This window comes from Anguilla anguilla, chromosome 14, assembly GCF_013347855.1.
Source record: "Anguilla anguilla isolate fAngAng1 chromosome 14, fAngAng1.pri, whole genome shotgun sequence".
NCBI lineage: Eukaryota > Metazoa > Chordata > Actinopteri > Anguilliformes > Anguillidae > Anguilla > Anguilla anguilla.
In genome coordinates, this window is record NC_049214.1 from 22498891 (window position 1) to 22526750 (window position 27860).

Consider the following 27860-nt stretch of genomic DNA (forward strand, 5'->3'; position numbering starts at 1 on the left):
TTAGTAGTATGAATATTGTTTGTTTCACTAAGAAATCCTATAGCAATTGCAATATTTAACATATTGGATGGAGCCCATTTAGAAGCAAACTTTTGATTTGTTATTATTCCTTGTTGTTTTTACATTACTCATTTAAATGACACAAACATTTATGTCAGATGATACTGTTTCATAATGATCTTACTTTGTGGCAACAGTTTAGGGAAGGCCCTTTCCTGTTTCAGCATGACAATGCCCTCGGGCACACAGTGAGGTTCATATAGAAATACATTTGTTCAGATCGGTGTGGAAGAACTTGACCGGCCTGCACAGAGCCCTGACCGCAACCCCATCCAACACCTTTAGGATCAACTGGAAAGCTAACTGTGAGCCTGGCCTAATCGCCCAATCAGTGCCCGACCTCTCTAATGCTCCTCTGGCTGAATGGAATCAAATCCTGGCAGTGATTCTTCAACATCTATTATAAAGCCTTCCCAGAAAAGTGGAGGTGGTTAAAGCAGCAAAGGGGGGACCAACTCCATATTAATGTCAGGGGTCCACATACTTTAGGTCATGTAGTGTATCTTAAAAATCTGCCACACTTAACTGGAAAAACCAGAAAACATGTACTCTTACACAGTTCCTATTGAGCAACAGACCTCAATTTACTCAATAAGGCTTCACACCCAGGAAATACAATTATAACAGAGTACAGAGTGGGTGTTCTGTCAAATGTTCTCATTGATAAGACCAGGTTAAACCGAAATACCATTGTTTTTCCAGGCAGTTGAACATCCGTTTAGCCAGAAGTGATTCAAATATTTGTGGCTAACCAAATTCCTTTCACAAAGCTACCCACACACCCTTTGTTGCATGCAAGCCAGATGTATCCTTTTCAACTTAGGGGGCAATTAGTCTATTAATTACATTTGCTTAAAGGGATATTCCGCCAAAAAAAAAAAGATATCATGATTTTATACTAACCGTGATTGTTATAAATCCACCCGGAAACATTTTTCAGAAATGGCCCCAAGGTAAGTTTCAACAGTCATCAGACTGAGCAAATACAATGGAATCCAATGTACGAAAAAAATGCATCTGAAAATTACATGCTTAAATCACCTTGCACTAACTTTATTTCATCTCGTTTGACTATGTAACCACTTTGGACATTATACTCATTTGAACCGGCTGCAGTGCTGCTTATATTGGAGCATATAATTGTCAAAATAATTCAGAATTATTAATTGTGGAATATATCTTCAAACCCTCCTCCTTTTTAAAATTAAAAATGCATAGTATTACTAGGATTTCAAGTTATCTTCTATATGTAGATTTTTCTTCCTTTTTCAGAAATGTGTGGGCTGGACCAAGGCAATTTGTGCTTATATGTGAGACTTCTAGTTTCCATGACAATATGCCATGACATTGGATGTAGAATGCTATTCAGTGATTGATATCATAACTTACTACACTCAAGAGCCTTAGAACTCCTATTTGTGTTTGCTGAAATGTATGTTTATTTTGTAAAGCAGTAGTCTGATGTTTTGGCTCATTTCTGCTCTTATATCAAATGAGAGGCAGAACTTTGTATAGTATGCAGTATTACACCAACACATTCAGTTATCAAAGGCTGCACTCTATTTTGTTGACAGTAATGAATATCATTTGAAGGTGTTATCTCTGGTAATTCCTGGTGTAGGTGGGTATTACTGTAATTATATGTCAATAAAGACATGCAAATTAGTATGTGGAATACAGAAGCATAAGGCCTAGATAAACAGTTATGTCTTTTGCTCTACTTTAATTTGAAATCACAAGGCTTCAATATTTAGGGATTTTAACTTTAGTGTTGCTTAAACATCTTTACATTTACACCTGAGGATGTATGCAAGGCCTTTCCACATGGGTTTTTTCCTTGCTAAAACTTCAGAGTTTAAAGAAAGAAAAAACAACTTCTCGGGTACTATGGTACTAATGTAGAACTTGTGAATATACAAACACTGGTAGTAAGTACTATCCCGCCCACATCTGCTCTAATCTGCTAACCATACACACACACAAAATATTCCATTGTTAACTGGAAAATTTATAATCACTAGAAGGATTTGTAGAATTGCAGAAATATAGAATTATAAAGAATCATTCTCTTTCTCTGTAATAGAGTGTGACTGCATTACAGTGGTGTTAGGCCAAGCTACCTCCCAGCAACAAAAACATGGAATCAGCCAAAATACACCTACTCTGTAGTAGAAGACTGCAGTACACTCCATCAGAATCATGATGCACAAACCATACCAAAGGTCTAAGAGAAATGAACAAAAATAACTGAAAAACATAAATTACTGAAAGTGGAAACCTAATTTAGACACAAACAGAATGTGCCATTAAGTTTTATTTTATAGATAAATCATCATGATAGATATTCATGACGCATCCTGCATGTGTAACATTAGTCATTCTCTGTGTTGTGTTGGGTCTCCCCCTAGTGGAAATAGAGATTAGTACAGTAGGCAGAGTCAGTCAGCAGAGTATTATAACTGTGGAATTTCTCATTGGTTAGTGCGTGCGTGTTTGCCTGCGTGCATGTTCATGTATTTTGAGGAGGGGATGCATGTTCATATGTGGGGGGGGGGGGGGGGGGGGGCTGTGGGAAAGCTAACGTTTGAATTCCTGAAGTCTAGACAGATTAGATATAAATTTTGGAATTCCAAGAACCAGCATGCAGTGGTAGTCTCTGACTTTTTGATGAGACTTGTAACGTATATAATTCTAATTTATCCTGGACATAAGCTAACAAACAATAATCATTAGTAAACAGAATTAGGTGCTTGATTGCTGTTTATTAAAATGACCTGTGTTGATTCAACTCTAACAGAGTACATGAGTCAAATAGGTACTCTGTACATAAGTTTTCCCTCTGATCATTTTACTGTGGGCATTCAAAGTACTGTAACTGTTTTGAACATATGATCAGCACCATACTACAGAGGAAAAATAAAAATATGTATATAACAATAATAACAAACCAAAAACCAAAACACATCAGTCAAAAGGAGCAACACACATGCATATCCAGGGCATCCCAGTGGTGCTTCTCCTAAATTCCTGTTATATGGCAGCTGTAAATGTTAGATCAGCAACCTGCTCAATCTGACCATATCATGACCACTGAGTCAAAGGTGTTACACATTACTAAACCTGGTAATCTAGCCTCATAATATGAGACTCCATGGCATAGAAATGGTGAAGAGTCCATCCATGAACCATGAAGCATGTGATGTCCTGAATAAATTTATTTTCAGTTATATCATTCATAAGTTGAATGAACTCATTGAGTTTACAATTCAGTTTAAGGACCACTTAGCACCGTTCAACACATCACCTTACACATGTTTTGTTGCAAACCTTATAGATTGAAAAAGGCAACAAAAAATGAATCTAATTTCAACATATTACAACATTGTGATTCAACATTTTAAAGACCCTCTGTCTTCAGGCACAGAAAACATTCAAAGGATACCACCTCTGCTAGAAATCCTCATTTTTATGAACAAGTATAATTAAACCATATTTACCTGTCACTGGGCACAAGAACATTCCATAATATTGGCAAATCACAAAAAGTTGCAATGCTAAGCATCACCTTGTTGTGCAGTGTATTTATGGCAACCAAGGCACCAGACTATCTGTTATAAACATCACATCAAACACCAGGTTTCCTGTTTGCAGCACAGTTTGTAGTTCCTGTTTATACCACAATACACCAGTTCATCTAAGGTAAAAATAAAAATAAATAAATAACAATTGAAATGCAGACCTGAAAGCAAGCAATCTTTCTGTTACCATATTTGCAATTACTATAATATAAGTAAAGAAATTTTAATTTAATTTCCTTATTTTCTGGATACATGTTTCTGTGATACTGTATACAGATTCATCACCTCACATTGATCCTGCCAGAACAGGAAAGAGCACACGTGTTCTTTGTTTTCAGTGTTCTAAGTGGGGTTTCTTTCTTAATAGCCTCAACATCACTATGCGTAGCTGGCTTCTTGGTTACAATGTATTTCACTCCTGTACAGGTCAGTATTCAAATAAGTAGTATTAATAAATACAAAGCAATAAATTGTGTTTGTAAGCTTGATTAATCATTTACTTTCAAGAGAAAGAGATAACTCATTGCTAAAAATGCCAATAAATGCAATGCTCAAGAGGACATTTCCAAATACTCAACAAAGGTTTAGCAGAAAAGATTTACCACGTTTCACTGTATCTTAAATTATATTCAACTTGGTTTGTCTACCTACTGACCTACACTGAAACTGACCAACTCAGAAAAGGTTATAGTCAGAAATAACTTATAACTCATGGTTAAAACTCGCCTTCCATCATTGCATAAGGTTGTAGGTTTGGTTCCCAGGGGGTCACTGCCATTATACTCTTGAGCAAGGTACATAATCTAAGTAGCAACAATAAATATCCAACTGTGTATATGGATTGTTTGTAAAAGAATTCCAAGTTGCTCTGGGAAAGAGGGTCTACATGTCTTAAATTAAAATGTAATCTCTCAGAGTGCTACGAACCTTTTTTGTACATATAATTAGACATGCCATGTTACAAATAATTTGTCCAAATCTATAACAAGACAGAAAAGAGCAAGAAACTGATAGTGGTTTTTGACCTCTTAGCAGGCACAAGGGCAGATTTCAATGGATTGTTAGACAGCTGACTAGATACTGTACATTTTCTACGCAACACGCATTTGCTTGCTACATGCTACAGTATGACGACGATTCTCACAAATACTGTACGTCACGGTAACAGAGATTGAAAGGCATCATTGGCAAATCGGAATCTTAACAACAGATCACGTGCAAAAATACGAAGCCATTGTAGCCATTTTGGAAGCTGGACGTAGGGACCTCTTCTTCAAGAGGACAAAATATAAGGCTATCAAGACGCACATTTGACTAAAATTATTGATTTAGTCGGTGGCACTTTTTGATCGCAGCAATGGTTCAGTCCTGCTCTGCATACGGATGTAAAAATAGATACCATAAAGACAAAAATATTTCTTTTCACAAGTAAGTTCAACTCAATTCGGTCACTCATAGAAGACAAGTAGGCTAGATTTCTGGATACTTCGTCGCAGCTGGCGGTCTCACTAGATAGCCAGCGAACTGTTTTTTAATGCGAAATGACGAGATGCTTCCACGACTGTAGGACAGACCGTAATTTGCGAAGTGAAACACATTACTATGGTTAGCTTTGCAATCACTGTTAACATACAACTCTCTGGTTTTACAATATGCATTGGAACATGTTGGCTAGGTAACTAGCTTACTCGCTAAAATGTTAGAACTGATGACATTCGCGTGGCGCATGTTTCCCGTCGTAGCTAGAAAGTAGCTGGGCTAACTACCAGCTTCACAAGTTGTAGCAACAACAGATAACATCACACCTAGCTGCTAATTTGACTGTAGTTTGAAAATAATTAGCTAGCCATCTTATAAGCTTGGTCTTTCAATTGACTGTTAAATGTTAAACCAACTGACACCAATTTTAGTAATTAGGCTAGATGCCATCTGGCTACAGTATTCAGTGTAGTTTGTCTTGATCCGAAGGCTAATTTACGGGTTAGCCAGCTAACTAGATATCTGGCCAGACAGCTTGTCAATGATTTTAAAGGATAACGTACTTTACTAGCTACACCGTCTGTTGGCTAACAAATGCGTGTATGTTTCAGTTTCACCCATGATTATTCTCTGGGGTGGACGAGGGCTACTGGGGCAGGGTGGCTGAAGTTCACGTGGTTGAAAAAAATGTACGTAGTCTAGCTAGATAATGTTACATAACTGGCAAGTTACATGCTGTCAAATATCGAGTTAACTGCATTCTGAGATCGTAGCGTTGCTCATGCACGAATGGTAATTCATAGGCCAATATAGGCGCATTTAACGTCAGGTCATTAAAATAATATCGTGCATTATAAAAAAATGTATAACATGCTCGACATCCTTTATCGCTAGACACATTCGTGTGCTGAGGGAGTTGCAACAACTTGGATACACTGTATCCTACCAAATTTCATGCGTTATGTGCTCAGCTTCTTAACTCCGAATTATAATTTCCTCAAAAATACTTCCTGTAGCACACAGCGTCTGTTAATATCCGCCACGTTTGCTTTGCAAATCTTGTCCATCCCAATGCAAAATCGCAGCAAACCGTCTGGTCATACAGCATAACGCATTGGCTGAAGCTGGTCTTGCTTTAAATGTACAGTAGCCCCGTTACACAGCGACCGTCGAGAAGTGTGCGTTGCAGGAATATGGACACAGACAATGTGCAAAAGACTGACGCGATTACTGGATTATAATTACATTATAAATGCACTGTAAACGTTTTGGTACGCATTTTACAATGTATAACATTATCATTGAATACAATATTCAGCTTTATATATTTGGCGACACTAGACTCAGACTTAAATGGCTGGAAGACATCTCCGGGTTACCTCGAGGTACTGTCTCGATTCTAATTAGTTATACACGATGCGTTCCAATCTAATCATTCCATTATTTTCAACAAGTGGGCCTACAGAACACATGGATGCCAGACTGCAGGACACATATGTTCTGAAAGTTGTTTTAAGGCATACTAAGTACATTTTGGAGAATTGTCAAAGTTAGGGAGACACACACGATGAAGCACATTTAAATATTCTTGCCTTCTAATCCCTTAGATTCCCGCTTGCGCGTCCAGATGTGTGTGGAAAATGGGTTGCGGCTATGAGACGGAACAACTTCAAACCAACAAAATACAGCAATATCTGTTCGCAGCATTTCACAAGAGAATGCTTCAAACGGGAGTGCAACAACAGAGTGTTGAAGGAAAACGCAGTACCTTCACTCTTCTGTTTCAACAGATTACATAAAAAGGTAATGGATTGTACTGGTACAATGGAAGTAATTTGTAAACCTACTTGAACACGTAAACCTTAAACAGCTGAAATATGTCCTGTATCTCAATGAAAGATTAAGCCTGAACTTGTGTAGCTGTCCACTTCCTGAATGAGTGGGAATCCTCAGATCGACAGTCTTGCATTTTATGTAAGGTACTATACCTACATGGCTCTTGTAAATGCAGAAGTTTCAAATGTGTCTCATGCTCATTTTTATAACAATTTAGTGACGCCCTGTAAAAACGTATACATTCCCAGAAAGTACTAAGAAACAAAATGTTAGTCAGTAAAACCATGGATATTTTATATCCCAAATGTCCTTCACTCTGACAAAGACGGAGAGAATGATTGACGCACTGCAATGTGACATCACAGGAAGAAGCCCTAGACGACCCAGATCTCCCGGAGATGGATTTCCAAATGGTGCTGCCCCTCCCCGACTCCGAGCAGACCCAGGCACTGCAGCCGGAGCAGCCGGAGCAGTCGAACCCTCAGGTACAGGCGGCAGTGAACTCTGACCTCACGTCAAGCATGGCCGTCTCCTGTGACCACAACTACACGGTGGAGGACACGGTGCAGCAGAAGAAACGCATTGAGCAGCTGGAAGAGCAGGTGGAGAAGCTACGCAAGAAGCTGAAGACGGTGCAGCAGAAGTGCCGCCGTCAAGAGCGGCAGCTGGAGAAGCTGAAAGCCATGGGGGAATTCTACAAGGCCAGCAAGGACCCGGCCGCCTTGGGAGAGAGCTATGTCATACTACCCAAAGAGCTCTACGATATTCTCAAAGGAATTGAGTCCATCAATGGCTTGTAATGACTAATGACCTGGCCATGGCAGGGAAAGACTTTTTTTTTTTTGTTGTTGTTGTTGTGTTGTCTCCTTTGGTTGTCCATATAAGTTTTATCTTAAGTGGCGGTCCTTCTAAAATCCCCTACTTTAAAGTTATACTTGAATCAGTTTGCCCCATTTACTAATGTGAGTGGGATATTTTAGTTTTTTCAAGCTTGCATCGCAGTAAGGGCAAGTATCCCTAAAAGGGTTGTGTAAAGCCTGGCCCTTTTAGTGTTACACATCACCAAGGTAAGGCAATTAAAGTGGTTCTGAAAAGATAATGATTGTGTAGCATTTCTTAGCCACAGAGGAACTGAACTTATCCTTTAATGTGAATTGAAATCAGCTCAAAATAGAGGCTTGAAATATTTACAGTGCTCTAATGTTCTGCAAAGATAAATTACACATGTATCTCTTCACAACCACTTGCTGTATGCTGATGTTAAAAAACAGTTTCCTCTCAACAAAGTAATCCTTTCTTGGGTGCGACTGGACTGGAGGAATTTTTTTCTGCAGTATAAACTGCAAATGATATCTCCTGGTCACAATCAGAATTTAAGTTCAATTTACCACGCTCCATCAAAGTGTACAAAGGCTTATTTCAAAGTATCAGATTAAAAGGAAAGAACAGATGATGAACACGCATTCACAATAAATTAATATTACTCCCTCAACTTTTCAAATTCAAACAGTATATTTCTTGATTTGTTTGAAACCACTGAAGTAGTATTGGAATGTCAGTTTTTCCACTCAAAGATCTGCCTTTTTAAGACCCAGTGAGGTTGGCAAAAATGTTGTGCCAGTAACTACACTGTTCTATGATAATAGTGAAATGTGAAGTAAATAAAGAGGACCATAATGTATGAGTTTTTGGCTGTTCGGGATCTTTATCTGGCACCTAGCTATCAAATTATGTTTCATTTGCTTGAGGTTAGCCAGTTTTAAAGCCTTTTCTGTTGCTAGCCAGCTTGATAACAAGCATTTATTTATATTCCTCAGCTATGTTTGGTGGGGGAAAAAACAAGACAAATGGCTAAGCAGCCATTTGATGGCGGTCAAATTATTTGCAGCTTTCTTGCTTGCAATTTTGTTTACATAAAGGGGAGGATTTTTTTATTGTGAGTACATGTTCATGATCTGCTTATATTTCATTTTTAGTAAAGAACACAAACTGTAAATTATTGATGGGATAAAATGAAATTGTAGTGTAGTGAGTACAGATGTTTTTCATGATTAAGTGTTAGTTTTCCTCAATTACCATTCAACACCAAATTATTTTTCCGGAGGCCAAAAAAGCATGTAGCTTTTGGAAGGAGGAGCAGATGATGCAGCATACTTCAGAAAAGAGCTGCAGCATTGCAGGTTTGTGTGCCTCTTGTAAACTAATTTAGAAAAAACACTGATTGTTACAGGTCGGAATTAGCATAGCATCTTCAGTCATGGAGTCAAAGAATACACATATGCTTACAGACCACAGAAGATTACAGATTTTACTGAAAAATGATTTGATCGTATTTGAACATTGAGAATTTATTGGATGTTAGTTTACTGTGGTATTAGGCATGGATTTGTTTCTGTTTACAGACGATTCAATTTCAAACATACTTTTACATTTGTGACGCTCATTCGTTCAGAGGACAGTGGTACAGAGGACTGTAAACTGAAATATTGGTAAACGTTTAAGTATGAAGAATAATTCGGCCAAAGTACATGCATGATATTGACACATGCATGATATTGATTAGACTCTTATTGGGATTTTTTGTGGAGGTCACCTGGATTATACTGACTACCTCTCTCAGTACTACAGGAAGTTGAGCCAAGATGCTTGATACTGGTTAATGTCTCCATTGCTTCACAATACCTTTAGATTCTGTGTTGTCCTTTAACAGGTTAACTCATTGGTCAGAGGGATGAAAGATGCAGCTGAGGGGTGCACAACTCCGGTCCTGGAGAGCTTGTCCGCATGCTGGTTTTTGTTCCAACCAATCTATGCTATAAACTACGCTGGATCACTCCTGTACTTGAGCACAGTAGAATCTTTACAATAGGCTACATGTGCAGTCTGCAGCTGTAGCTGGTGCTTATACAAATTTCAGATGAAGGTATGATTGAGCTAATTAAATACTGTAATAGCAGAATTTGGCACAAAATCCCGAAACGGATCAGCTCTCCTGCACTCCTGATACAGCTGGAATTAAAAGTGGAACCAGTTATGCTGGGACTTTTACGAGCTACTTTTCCCCAAAATTCACAGAAAATACTAGTTGACATGCATCTTCTCAATTTGGATTTTTATTTATGTATAGTAAAGCCTATGAAGATGGAGGACCTCCATGCATTTATGTTTAGAAAATATATATGAAAATGCGGAAGCGCTGTTGAACTACGGTATAAAGTGTAATATGTACTATGGATTGTAGATTATTTGTGTGGTTCCTAATGGACAATAACAGTGTGCTTTTTACTTCTTTTTTATTTTATTTTTTTTGCTCAGTTTTCTGAGCTGGTTAAGGAAAGCCATATTTCAAAGGGACAACTACTGGACCTAAACCAGACGTATTATTGCATAAAGACATAGTTGCCTTAAGCCCTCGCTAAACTGAGTGGACTGTTTTCATATAGTATGACCGTTTGCCACAGTTTCCCTATAAATGAACAGAACTGTTTCGTATTGCAGTGGAATGCAAGTGAACATGTTTCTGTAATAGTCACTGTTTATTATTTTACATAGTCGCTTAGCAATGTCCCTGTCCAGGGCCACTTGCATTGCTCAACCCATGCACCACCACCCCCAACGCCCACCCCCATAAATTCCCCCAGATGCCATTCATTTTACAGCTGCGCATTTAAAGATTACAAAGTAATGATGGCAACCATCTGGCCACATTATCCGGGTCCTTAACCATGAATCTATACTGCTGCCCTGCTATCAAGCTCTTCATTCACCGCTCATTAAATTGATGGTATGACAAGCTGTGTTAAAAGAATATAAACTGTGTCCGGTCTTTTACAGTCACATATTTCAGCCTTTTGGATCGAGATGTGAACTTTGAGTGTTCCTGTGGATCTCCTCTTGAATTCATGAATGTTAATCACAAAATCAGTAATTGAATATTGTCAGAAGAATTGTAATTCAGTGTATGTTAACAATGGTGGAAATATGCATTGAAAGACTGAAAGAACAAGTATTTGCTTGAGCCTTACAATATTTTTTATAACTGGCATAGCCCAATACTAGCCATTGTCCGGGCATGCATTAGTACCTCCCAGGGATTAATTTTCTACTACTTATAAACCTTTTCCTGGAAGAAGGAAAATTAATTTCTAGCTCCAATCAAAAATGTATTAAATAGAGCTGCTGGAAGGTTCGTCCCATTAAGACACTGTTCCAGTGTGTGGATGGAGCACAGAGTCTGGCCTCGTCAGTATCAACACTGTCCCTGTGCTGGCAGGCACCCTGCAGAATCAGGCACAGAGGCACTCATGGAGGGAAAGAATCGGCGAGGGATAAGAGTGTGTCCGATCACTTGTCAACAACCTCCTCTCTTCAGCCAGTGTACACAGTCTGCATGCACACGCTGCACATGGGCTGCACTTCCAGCTGAAGGTCTGTATGACCTCACCTAGTGAAGGGAAGCAGTCGGTGACGTGTGCATTTCAGAGGCAGGTGCATGCTTGCCTGTGCTCTTTTAACATGGGAGAAAACCGCAGCAGTCCGTTTGGCTAACAAATACAACGGGCATTCAAAATTGTGTGAATTTGAGAGGAAATTTTTAAAAATGTATTAAATTATAAATATGTAAACTACTGATCAGTTGTCAGAGAACAGCCATACTGTATGTGCCCTTTAAGGGGTGTTCATTATCTAAACAGCACTTTAATACAAAACAAATCAAAAACAAATAAAAAACTTTCATTTTTCCGTTATCATTTCATTATGGTTGCATTATTACTCTATAGCAAATGCATTCTCATGTGGGTATTCTGCAGTGAAGTTTAATTGCACAGAGGAACTGTTAAAAATGTTTATTGCTGTATACACAGGTATGAATGTGTGGATGTTATGCTTGTAATAAATAAAAATTAATGGAGATGACATTCTGGATTTCATTGACCTTATTGCACATTTTATGTTAACGGGTTTGATATACACTGTACACAAACTTCTTATCTACCATATTGTCATATGAACTGAGTGAAGGATTGTACATTTCGAGAAACTGAAACAAACCATATCCTCAGTTTTGAGTATGAGTGTTTCTGAACATGAAGCCCGATCCACTGCAATACCATTGGTTGCACTTCAGTCGGTCACAGGCTGCAGAAAGACTAGGGTCAAATTATTCAAACTTTAAACAAGGGCACTTGCTGCTAGGCCCCTGTCCCAAAGTCTACCCTTGAGCCTACACCCACTTCAGTCTGTGTTTTCGCTTGAGTCAGGGTTGTCCCATAAATAGTTTGCAGGTGTAGTAGGGCGTGACCCTTCTCTGAAGTACACATCTGTGGACATTTTGTTAAAGGGCAGTGTCTCTGGCAGCTATATTACACTATAATTGAATGGCCTTGATTTCCATTTCTCAACAGAAGAGCAGGGATCGTCATAGCGAAGACATGCGCAAGGGCTTGAGTCCTCCACATTGCGCTGCAATGGGACAGACTATATGACATCATCGCCCATCTAGCTAAGGGCGCTTCATTTGAACGTGGTCCCGGTGCCGGTAACAGCATGGTGCTTTTTATAAGCATTTTTAACATCATCTTACTCCTATGCAATCAAGATATGAAAGACGACAAAAACGTGAATTATATCTATAGTTTAGTAAACTATATTTTTAATTCAGATGGAAATAGCTGCTCATAAAGTTTATATGTCGATAACAATACTTCACCCCCTTTCTGATTTGTAATGTGAATAACATCCGCCACAAGGTGGCAGTTTAACATTAATGTTGGTTTCCTTAACAGAAAAAAAAAAAATATATATATATATATATATATATATATACACACACGTTTATGAATGCTTAATGTTATACGTTTTAGGGTTTGCGAGTCTTAACATCAATATAGACAGCACAGTAAAAGGCAAAACAAATCCAGAGGTAAACTGAAATGAGAAAATATAAAATAATAGGCTTTGTTTTGTTTGTTTGATTTTAACTCGCTGTATCATATTTTACTTTCTTTCATCCATTGTTAAAATAAGTGATGACTAAACTTTCCTACTATGTATAAACCAAAGTTTACAATTACATCAACTCCTTTTGAATGCATCTCGTGTTTTCGCATTGGGTACACAACGCGGTCTTAGCGTAAGCGTTTCTATTGGCTCATGAAATCCGACTTCCACTTTCCTGTGTCAAAGTGGATGGCAGAGCGGGACTGTCTGGGAACTCGGTGAAAGAAATTTAGCTACAGCAGAGGCGGAAAATCTGGTGGATGTACAATTTTTGGTGAGTAGTATCAAACGATTAAGAACTACAACGTGATAGGTGTACAGTATGGCTTCCATAGAGTTTTACAATAATATAAGTAATGGAAGTTGGCAGTATATCCCAAGCTCTTTATGCGTAGCCTACTGCTACATAAAGCTGCAATGAAAAGCCACCACAACAGGGTTCACTTCGATACGACTTACTGCTACCAGCTTTTGCTATAGGACTTGAGTTTTAAAACAGACTGTTCCGAATAAGTGCTGGATATTTTAATCAGTCTGGATGTTTCTGCCCTTCATCTCTTCTGCAGGCTAATATTAATCGCTACATCATTGTTCATTGTAACAAATCGCTGAACACATCTTCACACACGTCCATCATGCTGCCACGATGTTTCCCACAACCTTAGTGTTTTTATTTCAGAAGATATGTCTACAGAATCTCATGAAACGGAACGTGTAGTTTGTACTTATTTGTTTAGCCTCGCCGGGATTCTAGGAGCGCATGAACTTTTTAAATTACCCTCTTCGCAAATAAGAATGTTATATAACGAGCGGGTTATTCGAATTTTGTGGGTATAGTGAAGCGTGAAAGTCATTTTACGAATGCAGATTGTATGTAGTCGATTGGTTCTATGTTGGACTAGTATTTTACATAAACGAAAAAATGACGTATATGCTAAATCAGCCTCGTTAAGTTTAAATCTAAAGAAATACTGAAAAAAACAGATTGGAGAACGATATGTTCAAGTTGCTATGGTCTGCTGTTGTTGAAACATGCATTTGTTAACATGCAGATAATAAAATCGTAATACAGCACTGTTTAGCGGTAGTTAGGCTATTACAGTCCAGAATAAAGCATGTGTTTTTTGGAATCGACCACAACAAGAGGACCACGTTGAAAGGTCTCTCATGCCAGGTTTGAAATAGCCCAAGGTATACCGTCTTCCCAGTTAAGTTGTAAAACAGTTAAGAGCAAACTGGTGTAAAAAAAAAAAAAAAGCCTACTGGTGTACTTTCTGGGTCGGTCTGCGCGTAAGCACGACCAACAAGAACTGTCACGTGTGATTAAGCAAAGATTTACGGGTCAAGACGACACTTCATGGAAATAGTCCGCAATTTATTATTATTATTATTATTATTTTTTTTTTTTTAAGTTTTAGAAAATGGGCTGAAAAAGCAAAATTCAAAATTTCCTTTGTTTTTGTTTGTGCATTCGAAAAGAAGCTGTAGTAATAGAAGCAAATTTAACATTTTTTCAATGATTCAGTTATTTTATTTTAACATAGGTTCTCAGATTGAAGTGACGTCTGTCAAAAGAGCTGGCAGACTTGGAATGGCTGTGGCTCAGTGTAGAGTATGTCACGCTGCCTCCTGTGTCCTAGCGTGTGTTGACTACCCCAGGTTTCCCTCTGCTTGCTGTCGCTGCTAATTAAATCTGAAGGCCTCATTACACAATGGTCTCACTGAACCGTGGGGAATTGTTATAGTGCTGCACCCATTCGTTTGTTTGTAAACAAGGTCTTGTCTTTCCGAGCTCTTTCATCTCAACAGATTCATTTAAAATGCATAATGTGTTCCATGTGTCATACTAGTGTACCCCCAGCCATGCAGAATGCATTTTTGAACCTGGTCTGATTAAACATAAGTACATTTTGAGTATGCCAATGTACTCACACAGACCATATATAATTAATACACATTAATGTTTTGCTCTATATTTATTTTACCACATAAAAATTGTTTGCATCACATACTCTTGAAAAGGGCTGAGGTGCCACATTTCACAGTTTCTGTGAATGTGCATCATATCTAAAATGAAAAATACTTTTATAGAATTCCCAATAGGGAGAATGGGGATCTACAGTAACACCTGAAAATAGCAGAATTAATGTTGAATTGCTTTAATCTATTACAATGATTAAAATATGCAGTTGAACTTCTGCAATGCAAATGCACTGAGAACAGCAGTTATAAATAGAAGTGTTAATCATTCTGAAACTGATGTGAAAATACAACAGATTTGACTAGTTACAGTAGTTCACGTGCCATAAAAAAAACTGACATTACGAAGTGTTGTTAGAGTAAAAACAACAATTCTTCCCCTCTGTCTTGGGTTATACTTTGTACATTCTTTCTTTGCACTGAATATGTATGATTCATTGTAAATAATTGCAATGTGCTTTGAATGTTACACGTGATAGGCTAATATTCTAGCAGATTGATCCCAGCACCTTAAAACCTGTCCCTGGCTTAGAACTGTTTTGTAAAGGTCATGTGGACTCAGTTCTTTCAGTTTCTTAGGACAGAAAGTGCAGGGTGCATAAACTGGTATGTTTCTGTGGTGCTACAATTTTTTTCAATGGAAAGTGGAATTTATTTTAATATTTTTCGATGAGTGATTTAAGGAGCTTGTTAAGACCTAATTGCATATTTCCAGTTTAAAACTTCTTGACTGACCAGTAAGTCTGGGATCTTTCAGGGTCTACTGTACTGAACTCAGATACAATCTCAAGGGTGGCTAGCTAAATAGCAAAAAATGCATCCAGGCTTACTGTAATGTTCTTCTGACAAAAGTAACAACTTTTCAGAATGAGTTTGAAGAGAATATTGTAAGGGTCTCAGGAGTCAAAGCCCCTCCAAGAACTAAGGAGTTCTGGGTAACGGGGCTTTCACCATGGAAATGCGGCCAGTCTTTAATGAGGTAGTACGGCTAATGCTGTATCTCTGCCTGTCATAACACATCCCTGATGGCCTGGACATCTGGACTAGATGTGATGGTTTCTTTTCAACTGTGATGCCCTGGGGTGCACCATCAGTGTTTCTATATTTCTCTCTTTGTGTTTTCCCCTTCTTATACAAAAGAACGCCCTCAGATCAGTTTATGGTTCACCGATGAACAGTAATGAGTGTATGTCCAAATATAGGCCTGTGACTCAAACAGGAAATGACTACTTAGGTTATAGCCTTGATGATGCACAAAAGTATGTCACGTTAGAGCACATTCCATCGAGTATAGAACCTGTAACAATCAGAATGGTCATCAACATTGAGTACCCTTGAGTATTTTCACAATTCAGAGGCCAAGTGAAAATACTCAAGGATATGCAAATGACTGTACTGTCCTGACTTAAAATGTCTATAAAAAAGTGATCAGAAACTGGTTTTGGGACCTCTGTATTGTGCACTAAATATTTTTGCGCATTCGAGACCACTTGGGGTTCGGTCCCCTGAATTACTGCGTACCTTTTTATTTACATTTAATTGCAGTTTAATTTAAAAATACACATGTCAAGCAGTTTACATTTCAAGCAGGAATGGCAAAGGGTTCTACTTCCTTGTGTCTTGTAACCTGCCCCCATAACCTCAGGGGACATGACCAATGACCTAAAAGCATTTCTCATTGCATACATTTCCTCATGGCTTGCTTTTTCTAAATCTGGGATGGAGAAGACTCAACACAGAGGGAACACCCTACTGCTGGCCTATTGTCACATACGGCAACGTCTCAATGTGAACTTTCACAACAATTCACTTTTTCGCGCGGCCTCGCATTAACAAGTGAGTTGAATGATTCAGTGACAAAAACAAATGTGGTTCCACTTTGTAATCACTCCATCGAGAGTGATTCTTAACCACGTCGACCTGTTATAGTCGATAGTGATCTCAGATTCTGTATCACGTTGGGCACGTAACAATACGGAAAGCTGGTTATTTAGCATGTCAGAGTTTTGATTATGGCATTCCTTTTGATAATACAGGGACTTGTTTTGTGATTTTCTGTGGCTCCGCTTCCGCTAAACATGCTTCATTTTATTTTGTGACCAGAAGCACCTTATCCAGTGAAGGTGTCTGTTGAATAACTATGGAAGCTTTTAACATGTTTGGTGATTCAGGCAGTCCTCAAACTGTGGTCAGACTGTTTAAGGACTCAACAGAAAGGAATTTGTGGTTGTGGTTTCCTGGACTGTTTGTAATTCAAGTACACAGATTACCATGTTAAACATTTACTGGATCAAACACTGGCAAGAAGCAACAGCTTATAGCTGCTATCCTACCCACTCTTTTGCCTGTCCAGAACTATCTGAATTCCTGTGTCGTATTATCAGTTTTAAACTGTAAAATGTGGTTCAGTTCTCGTGCGGAGAGAGCCTGATGACATCACTGACAGGAGCCATACACAGCCCATATAATTACTGCGACATGCACAGGGCATTGGGTCTTACTGCTTTGGTGGTATGTCCTCAGCTTTGAATAGTGAGATTTATCAGGTACGGCACTGCATTATTTTTACCCTTACATATCTAAATTACTGATATTTATTAACTATATTGTGAATTTTTTAAAAATGCTTATGCTTCTCAAACACACATCATAATGATTACACAGACTGTTTCCCAGGGTGTTAAAATTTTGTAGACCATAATTAAAACTGCAGTGTTGTGCTAATAGTGATTTTTCACTTGACACTTTATTTTTATTTTAGACGATTTGATTTGTCATTAGCAATCTAATCCTTATTGTTGTATTAATCTTGCACAATAGATTGCTGTCCTAAAATTTCATCTAGTCTCAATTGGATTAGTGACCATATTTTATATGACTGTATCAATCTCTCTTTATTGGAGGTCTATTCTGTATATACAGTAAATCCGTTGTCGCCGGACATTTGATTAAAACATACAGTGACTCTGAAGGGAAGGAAGGAATCCTAGGGTGCATGTAATGTTTCTTTTTATTAACAGACAATGAGAACGATCAAATGCTCTCAACTGCAAACAGGTTCATGCAATGAGATTTTCTGTATTCGCATTAAAGCGACAACACAATGAAAATTAATCTGCCATGAGAGGGGCTGGTGCATTGTGGGGTCTGAAGGAATTAATGTCCAGCCCGGGACTCAGCCTATGAGAAGATATATGTGACAAAACAGGTTTAATGCATTACACTCTGAAGCTTTTCAGAGCGAAATCCCCACTACCAGCTCCACAGGGCAGCTGCCAGTCTGAAACAGACCGCATAATCTGCCATTTCCAGACCCCATTGTGGTCTGGCTCACACAGGGCGCCCATGACTACAGTCTCTCCCGCTCTCTCGGTCAACAAAAAAACACCTGTTTTTCAGGGAGGCCACTCTATATTGCCTGCTTATTCACTTCAACAGGCTCAGAGAAATCTTAAACATTTTTGGAATCCTAATCCTTCATAGTGTAGCAACGAGACTCTGCCTCATTTAGCGGTCAGTGTTGTAACAGCTAATCTATGAGAAGTGCTCCCTCTGCATGGTTCATTAAAGAATAAATCAATAGATGACCCATAATTACCCTGATGAACGACCATCAAACTCTTGTTGCACTTGCTTGTATGTTTTTCTTGGGCCTAATTTGTGTATTGAGTTTCAACAGAAACATGTGAATTTGATCAAAAATCTGACTTCCAGATGCTTGAGAGTTTAAATATGTTTCTCATTTAGAAGTGACATTTTACAGTACCTTTCACTTTGAGCTACCTTAAGCTTAATGGGGCAGTTGCACAGACCCAGATTAACCCACTGCAGGACATCCCACGTTACCACATGTAAATTTAGCATGCAAGTACACATGAGTGGTAATTTCTCATGCATTGTTAAGGTATGAGCCTTTGTTTGACATGTAAATGTAAAATGTAATGCGCTTTACACATTTTCAATTTTTTTCTTTTTCGAAATATTTCACGACTGACACCATCTGTTCAACATGGGCTTTGACTGTCGGTGAGTTGTGCTTGGCTGAAAGCCAGCTATAGTAGTGCATTCCTGTGGAGGATATCATTCACTTTTGTTTTAGTTTTTTTCTCCACGTATCTATGAAGCTAGTCCCACTGCGGCGCTGTGGGCAAAATTATTTTGCCTCACCCCATTGGCAGTGGGCAGGCATTGTTATGACTTTACAGCTGTGATAATCTGACTGTTGACTGTACTAAATAAAAAGAGGGTCAAAGACAAATGGTGGGAGGCTGGATCAATCGACCGTCAAAAAGCAAAGTTCCGTTCTGGGTTTAGATCTATTCTCATATTTACAACTGATGTCCCAGAGTGCATTTCTTTGTTGTTAACATGTAGTTAAATTATTTTTCATATTGAGATCCATTATGAAAACTGCTTTAGTTGCCATCATCCATTATGAAAAGTTGTGAGTTCACACAGTTATTTCATTGCATTTGCACAGGAAAATCTATGGTCTATATTCCGTACATGCAGTGTGTGTTCTGTTGTGTTTTTCTAAATACTGCACTCAGTTACAAAGTGTACTGTGCCTCGTCTTTTCTGATACAAGGCAGTGTGTTGTGCTTCAATTCAGCTGAAAGGAAATGGTCTGTATGGAAAACAGTATTTATTAAGCAGTCATTTCCTACAAAACAGTGCAATATTATTAAGCTGGGATTGATGTCTTACTTGAATAAGTCGTGTGACCAGTGGTCTCAGTGTAGCCATTTACAGATACTGTGAAATGAGGGCTTTATACAGCCCAGCTCTGCTCATGCAAATCAGGATTTTACATTGGTTAATTGTTACCCTTCGAAAGAATGAGGAGAGTTCTTGAATATTTTGAATTCTCAAATTCTCCTACATCCGCCACACTCTGGAAGTCAGGTCCTGGTTGAAAATGAGTTTTGTAGGTTCCAATTCACCAGAAATTCAATTTTTTTTTAATTTGTACATATTTTGTAGATACATTTTGACATTCACTGAACCACAAAATTCCAGTGTGAAATGTTTTTATGCTTACAACATTATTTTTTTCAGTTTGTGAATGAGACTCAGCAGTAGTAATGAGTTTAATTCAGTAAAATATAGCTGGCTGAAATTCTTCCACCCCTGTTATGAGGGGTGCCCTGCAGGGCTGCTGGTGGCACTTCACACTGGGACGGCCTGGATTCACTTTTAAGCGTAAATAGTGTGCAAAATCCGGCAAATAACTTTACAGAACCTTCAGGTAGTTATAGATACGTACGCTGCATATTAAAATCTTTTGCAAGATTTGTGTAACAATTCAAAAACCTGTTGAGAGTCCTAGCTGTACGGTTTATGATGCAAGCATTCTTAACTAGTCTGAGCTTCTGATTAGAAAAGAGTCATTATACAGCCACTCATTTACTTGATCATTCCACAAAAAAATGACTTGCACTGGAAGTAAAAATTGTTTTCATTTTAATGCTATTCAACAGTTACGCAGGCAGTTAGATTCAGGCTTGCAAATCCATGGTGTGGCACATGATGTCACGTTCAGCATCCTGTTTATTCTTGTTACAGAGCAGAGAAAGGACCTGGAAAGCGATTTAACTTAAAATGCGACACCTCCATGCCTCCTACTGTACGTCGAGAAGCTAAGAACCGAGACATATGGAAGGCCTTCGAAAAAAAGTCAGAGATCTGGAATTTGATTATGTGCCACTGAAAGCCAGGGTTGACATTTAGAACAGGGAAGCTCTAAAAGAATGTTGGCTCTAGAAGAACGCCTACACAAGCTGCTTTAGCAGAACGGTCCCACTTGGTGTTAAACTGGCCAGTCCACCTTCATTTTCGCCATCTTTCAAGTATGATGGATGACGCGCTGTCTTCATCAGATAGCTTTCATAGCTTTAAAAACAAGTGAAACCTGTGTCTGTCCACAGAATGAGAGCCAAAGTGATCAGGTTACATACTGACCTGAGCACTGAAGGCTAAATGGCGTGGTTGTGCTATCGGTTCGTTACTCAACCTAGCATAAGTCCTGTGAAATGACAGGTCAAGTTGACTGCTTAATAGACACATTTACAATTTTCACACAAGGCAAAGATTACACAGCGACAGATTGCTGCTCCCCTTTCAATATTCCCTAGCTGATGCCATACATTTTATGATGCAATAAGAACCACCCCTACGCCTTCACGTCCAACAATAATATTCATGTCCCCAAGGAAATATAGACACAGTGCTTTACATTTTAAAACTTGAGTTGTTCAAGTAGGCTACTTCAGATAGCCAGCTGAGCCCTTTGCTCAGTAAGCCCTCATCAACTCTTCAGTTCAGTCACCTTAAATACTGGCAGTAGGGTTTTAAAAAATTGAAAGAGAAAATGGACATCATAATTTATAAGTTTGCCTAATTCATGAACTGCACAGTAGGTGCATGCAAAGTAATTTAGATTTGAACAGTTAAAGGCAAAAATTGACTATGAAGACTTAAAGCTGTTTTGGTAGGAAATTGTACACGAAAAGCCCTTGTTTTGTAACTTAATGGTTTTGTGGTAGTTTAAATTGTTTTAAAAAGGAGTTTGGTAAGGTGGGGTAAAATTCTGCAAGTCAAACTGTCATGGAAATATTGCAGATTCACAAATCACTGTGGTGGTTCCTTTATTGTGCTGTTAACCTTAATCACTTGGATTCTAATTGGAAAAAAAACACTTCCAGTGCCAAAGAATATAAGGATATTAGCTAGGAAGAGGAACAGAAACTTGAAGATACTTTGTTTCACACCTCATTTTAAATATCACCCTGTTTTGCTTGGCAAAAATGGCTTTATTATGAGTACTGGCTACCGTTTGTGGTCTAGCTGTTCAAACTGTCTTCCCTCTCTGTCTAGCTACAACAAAGCAAAGAGGGAAAAAATATAAATCTCTTCCCTCTGTTATTAAAATGTCACCATCATAAGGAGACCTGGAGTCCTTACAGGGTTAGTGCTTTCCTGTCATTTGTCTTCTTTTTAAACGCTTGTCAGAGGAACACACTCTGAGTAAATATCATCCTTGGCTCTCTGAGAAGAGACACATTTTCAATAAAGTGTACACAATGCTCATTGGCACAAGTTTTTCTAGTGAGCCAGTGGTAACTCAGAACTGAAATGAGTGAAATTAGAGAAAATGTGAGGTCACTTCACAAGGAAGAGTTTAGATCTAGTTTGGTGACATTTCTTGAAAACGGCCCTGAGGCAGTTGTGTGCCTTACAGATCCCATATCCGACAGGAAAATAGGTACTTTCCTATTGCCTGTGATACTTGTAACCTCTGTACTGCTTGTATCTAAAGATCCCACACCACACAACTTTATGTTAATGAGAGACGTGATCTTACCCCAAGAACACTGGCCTACTGTCGTGTACTTAGGCCAAGCCTAGAAGCTATTCATTTAGCCCACTGTTTTCTACCCACAATGCACTGCAGCTAGTCTTTGAGGAATATTGGAAGGTAGCCACTGAGTCCACAGTGCCTACAGCATCATTGTGAGTCTTAAAAATGCAGCCTTAGAAAAGCATCTCTTTTGGGAGTAAAGGACTGTGCCAATGAGTATTTGTTTGCATGGAAATCCAATTGAATTCAGTTTGACAAAAATGCATTTTGCTAGCAGACATTTCACAGAAACTATCCTGCATTCAAACTGGTGCTAGAATTGTAGATTAAATTCCATAGATTTTTGCTTTTCATTGATGTGCAATACATTTTTGCCTGTTGCTTTCCGTGTAAACACTTGAGAAATGCGGATGCTTTAAACGGATGTTTCATTTCTTAACTCAATGCATAAGCAAACTCAGACACGTAGACAACACCTAGGATGTTAAATGGTGTCCTTGCTCTGACAAAGCAGCACATTCATCAGTAGAAATGGGCCTGCCTCTGATTCACACGGCTTCTCTCTGTACTGACATCATCGCACAGTCATCCATTGTGCTGATGTACTGCAAGTGGCAACAAGATCCATACACAGATATCACTCAGCAGAAAGACCAGGGTTACACACGCCACCACTCAGGGGAGCCTCTGGAGCGGTTTCAGCTAGTCATTTGCCAAGCTAGTCCTGAGTTCCAGGTTCAGTTTTTATTCCCTACATTATGGAAGATTTGAGATAAAACCCATTTGGTTCATGTACAGACCTGCCTGGTTGTTCACTGTATGTTGTCTTCAACAGGAAAGGATGTCTGGGTGACGTTGTGCTCACACTGAGGAAAGTGGAAACCCCCAGGCGTGAAAAACCGAAATTGTGACTATTGGTGCCAAAGTTTCCACAAGAGGGGTGCCACTCAGGCCGTCGGAAAAACCCCAACTGTTTTCCTGTCCTCCTTCCCCCCTGATTCCCCTGTCCCCGATTCCCGGAAACATGTCCATTGCCCTGAAGCAGGTCTTCAACAAGGACAAGACCTTCCGGCCCAAGCGCAAGTTTGAGCCCGGGACGCAGCGCTTCGAGCTGCACAAGAAAGCGCAGGCCTCGCTCAACTCCGGGGTGGACCTGCGGGCCGCCGTCCAGCTGCCCCACGGCGAGGACCTCAACGACTGGGTGGCCGTACACGTGGTGGACTTCTTTAACCGCATCAACCTCATCTACGGGACCGTGTGCGAGTTCTGCACCGAGAAGAGCTGCCCCGTCATGTCGGGCGGTCCTCGGTACGAGTACCGCTGGCAGGACGACCACAAGTACAAGAAGCCCACCGCCCTGCCCGCACCCCAGTACATGAACCTGCTGATGGACTGGATCGAGGTCCAGATCAACAACGAGGACATCTTCCCCACCAGTATAGGTGAGTGTGATATTCAGAAGATAAGCATTAGCGATTCTCGTTGTTAAAGGTACACAAGTGCTTTTAAAAGGTACACACATCCCTTTTTATTCCTCTAACAACGTGCTTCAGCCACATGGCCTTGACCGTAACGGGGTCCTGACTTTTGGGAGACTAAGTGGTCCCTTCTCAGATTCCGTATATACAAAAGTTTACCATCTGGCCTCTTGTGCAAGACACTTTTGCAAGTGTAATTGCACCTTTTGACACCCAGCATTCCCCTGCTGGCTTTTTAAAGCCCCAAGAGAGGGCAGTTTAAAAAAAGAAAGCTGTCATCACAGCGTAGAAGAATGCCCCATTACCCAAGATGAAAGGGCAGGTGCAGCCAGGGTAATCAATAATGTGGAATAAAGACGATGGTACCACCTCAAACAAAGCAGGCGAGTCCCACATCTGACCTTTGACCTGTTGTCTGCCTCTCAGGAGATGTGAAGATCTCAGGTAGCCATTATACCTAGAGACCTTTGGGCAGACTGAAGGGTGCACACACAGAAAGTGGACTGAAAAAAGCCCGCAGTTTTCAGCCAATGGAAAGGCCACTAACCTTACAGGTAAATTGCACCAAGGTCGGCGCAGTCGGAAATAAATTCTCTCTTAAACACCCTCCTCTGCCCTCTGCTTGGCAGCAGCTTATTAAAGGATGAGATCACAAAGCAGTCTGCATGCCTTCTGCCAGTGCCTGAAAGATCCTGACTCAGATGTCTCAGCCACCTTCCATATCTGTTTTTGTTCGCATCACGTACGTTCTCCGACTTCAGTGCTATCCAGTCCAAAGACTGCCTCTCAGTAGAATAAAATGCTGCCCAGGGTAAAGGGAGGAAAGCAAAACTGTGCTAAAAGAGTTATGCCTCAGGCCTAACCCTCTCTCAGCCCTCAGCGTAAACGTGAGGTCCTGGGCTGGGTATCACTAGCAGGTAACACTAGCACCCGCAGCTCTCAATTATTCACGGATATCTGATCCCCAGAGGCCTTGCCAGCTACCACCGCCATGTCGAGGTGAAACCGTATCCAACTGGCCTTTGTGCCTTGTTGCTTTCAGCCTGTAACAACACCTGAGACACTGTCTGCCTAGAGAAAACTCCTTTTCCCTCCTTTTTTATCTTTGCCAATTCCCCAGTGCTCTTAGCGGTGCAACCTCAGAACTCAGATTCGGTTTGTGCATGGCAAGCCATGTTTTACTGAAAACGAAAGAAGGTGAGAAAAGTGGAATGCTCTGGAAGTTCACATTGCAAGTGATTGCACAAAAGAAGAAGCTTAAGTTGGTGGGGCAGTGGATTGGTTTTCACCAAATGTGAATGTTTGGAACCATTATGTTGGAAAGTGGGGAAAAACAATGTACTGTGTAATGTGGAGCTGTTTGTTTGGGGGTGTTGGGTCCCGCTCTCTGTCGGTAGAGCCATGGAACAGGATGGGAAGCCCAGGAATTAAACCCCTTAGCACAGTCAGCAGAAAGGGATTAACAGGGACCTGGAATGTTCCGAAATGCTTGTTCTTGCTACATGTCCTGTACCAGGACTCTGGAGGACATGAATCTTTTTTTTTGTACAGGTTCAGAGCATGTATTCTGATAGGACTGTACACCTGTGGGCCTTTTTATCATGGAGGATAAAACTTTGTTGTCAGCTTCAGTTTAGAGGAATTTTGTGGTCCTGTAGAACTTGATTTAGCGGGCAAACAAGCTTAATTTCAGTATGTCAGGATTTCCAATATTTATTTAAGTTTATGAGATCAAAAATATGAAGACACACATTCGTCAATACAAGTTTTCCAAACTGCAAATTCAAATTAAGTAATCATTTTTATCTTTTGAAATATACTGACAAAGCATATTTATCGGAGAAGATCAAGTTCTCTGTGTCTAATTCAGGTGAAAACTAGAACTGTTATTCCACTGTTTGAAATCCAGGGAAGAAGTTAACTCTTTTTTGAATCACAGAAAGTATCACAGAAGCATTGAAATTTATCCCTGAAGATGTGGAAAAAGGTGCAGCCTAAGTCAACATTAAATTCTCTGTTTCACAAATGATAACACGCATCATAGCCACAACACAAGCCCAGATGTTTGGAATTTTCTCAGTCAAGAGCACACGCAGATGAAAAACAAAAGAGAATTTGCATTGAAAGGAAAGGGGTGAGCTTGTTTGCAGTATTCTAATCACAGTTCATTATTTTAGCCTTGTAACATTGCATTCCACTGCTGCCATTCAGCATAGGGTCTTATCCAGAGACTTACTGCACAAACACAAGCACAAAGAATCGGGGATCATAGTGCAGTAATTCCTGAGAACTGGAAAATAGGCACAGGCGAGTCAGAGTTTGCAAGAAGAGCAGACCTGATTGACAACTTATCAGCTACCCCATTTACATTAAACTAAGTTGTACGAACAAGAGCAAAGAACCCTAGGCTTTTGACAAAAATAAGGTATACATTGTCAGGCTTTGGGCAAGGTAAAAGCACCAGAGAGGGTCAGGGTTGACCCTCCTGAAGGCTGAAGGGGCTGGTCTTCATCGGAAGATGGCCTACATGTCTGCCGTTCCTGACTGTTGTGAGAAGCTCATTCCACTGAGGAGTCAGAACAGACAGCAATAGACAACAAACAGACTGGGAAGTGCAGGCTCAGAGAGGGGCCAGAACAGACAGCAGATGTGACTGGGAAGTGCAGGATCAGAGAGGGGCCAGAACAGACAGCAGATGTGACTAGGAAGTGCAGGCTCAGAGAGGGGCCAGAACAGACAGCAGATGTGACTGGGAAGTGCAGGCTCAGAGAGGGGCCAGAACAGACAGCTGATGTGACTAGGAAGTGCAGGCTCAGAGAGGGGGGGAAGAGCCAGAGGTCTATGAATGAAGGTTGTGGAACGGAGGGGGTCTGGCCTGTGGATATGACCTGAATCTTTTGAAAACATTCCCCTCGGTAGCCTGGGAGGCTTTAAGCAGTTACAGATATCCAGTCATCACTAAGTTTTACAATAGATGTTCTTAGAAGCAATTTACTACATTAGTTTCTATAGTTTTTTTTTAATTTTATTTTTTATTTGACCTATCCAATTCATAAATTTTTATTTCAGTAGTTTATATTGTAATTCTGTCTTACAATTGACTCCCACAAATACACAATTTTTCAATCTCAATGAGTTGTACCTGAATCAGATTAAATCAGATTTAAATAAATAAAATTCAATACTAGAGGATCAACACTCTTGAATCTTGAGGGTAGAGAGTGAACGCACCATGGAACTATGGCTGTAAAGGCCAAGGCGAGGAAGATCCGTTTGACTTTCTTTACATATTCTCACTGCTACTACACTTCCCTGGAAACAATGGAGTCCAGCCTGACGAGGATCCTGAGATTATGCTGGGTAATCCCGTGTTAAGGGTGGATTACCGCCCCTGCCAGCAGATTGCAGCATGTAGCGAGAGCCTTGGCCAGGCGCCCCCGTCCCTCACGTCCCACTAAGTGAGCCTCTTAACAGGCAGTGCGGCTGGGGGGGGGGCGGGAGGGGTGTGTGCTTACATAATGTCCCATCCCATTTCAACAAAACATGGACCACAACCCCCTTCTTTTTCACGGGGCACAGTTCCAGGCAGATCTGGAGGAAGCGGTTGATATGTCCCTCAAGGATGGTTCGGCGATGAAAAATGCACTGCTTCCCGAGCCCATGGCTGTATGAGAATAGAAGGGTGACTGGAGGCATGTGCTAGTTTTCCACAATGAGGATTTTAGGCAGGCTTACTGGAACATGCACGTGCCATTCTCACCAACACGAGACCTCACCAAACACAGACGGACCCTTCTTACAGCTTAACTGTCACTTACTCTTTTCTGTTCTAAGCGATGTATAGCCAATGAACAAGCCTGTCTGTGGTCCTGCTCACTGTTGTAGTGCTGGCCCTGTGGGACACTCACCTGAGATGAGATGGCCTACCCTTCCCTTAACAACATAATCACTGACTGGCTTTGTGCTTGTGAATAAAGCTATAATTATCCAATCGGCTTCCCCTCCAGACTGCAGCTGTCTGCGCTGGGTACCTTTGGCCTCGGTGGGGGAGCACGGGAATAAACCACGATTAATACTGCATCACTCCTG

The 27860-nt window shown here is 40.1% G+C and overlaps 2 protein-coding genes and 1 long non-coding RNA gene across 11 annotated transcripts in view; 2 read left to right on the forward strand and 1 right to left on the reverse strand.

Moving 5' to 3' along the window:
- LOC118212141 overlaps positions 1–27860 on the reverse strand; it is a 147314-nt gene that overhangs the window by 107167 nt on the left and 12287 nt on the right. The window lies entirely within an intron of this gene.
- On the forward strand, positions 4861–10956 carry thap1 (THAP domain containing, apoptosis associated protein 1). Of its 3 annotated transcripts, none has more exons than XM_035389767.1 (3): positions 4861–5066; positions 6725–6920; positions 7319–10956. In XM_035389767.1, the coding sequence occupies exons 1-3, from the start codon at positions 4996–4998 to the stop codon at positions 7751–7753; spliced, it is 702 nt and encodes a 233-aa protein (XP_035245658.1). In that variant the 5' UTR covers positions 4861–4995; the 3' UTR covers positions 7754–10956. The 3 variants fall into 3 exon arrangements, with proteins under 3 accessions (XP_035245658.1, XP_035245660.1, XP_035245659.1); XM_035389769.1 differs by lacking the exon at positions 4861–5066 and adding an exon at positions 5223–5243; XM_035389768.1 differs by lacking the exon at positions 4861–5066 and adding an exon at positions 5265–6502.
- The window catches only part of LOC118212140 (MOB kinase activator 3B), a 29711-nt gene continuing 14943 nt past the window's right edge, over positions 13093–27860 (forward strand). Inside the window, exons 1-2 of the mRNA XM_035389770.1 lie at positions 13093–13227; positions 23129–23735. Coding sequence (XP_035245661.1) covers positions 23318–23735 — 418 coding nt within the window. The 5' untranslated portion in view covers positions 13093–13227; positions 23129–23317. The remainder of the gene's footprint in view (positions 13228–23128; positions 23736–27860) is intronic.

Coding starts and splice junctions, on each gene's coding strand:
- thap1 (XM_035389767.1), top strand. CDS start 4,996: ATGGTTCAGTCCTGCTCTGCATACGGATGTAAAAATAGATACCATAAA. Junction 5,067..6,724: donor AAAAATATTTCTTTTCACAA/GTAAGTTCAACT, acceptor CTAATCCCTTAG/ATTCCCGCTTGCGCGTCCAG. Junction 6,921..7,318: donor TCAACAGATTACATAAAAAG/GTAATGGATTGT, acceptor GTGACATCACAG/GAAGAAGCCCTAGACGACCC.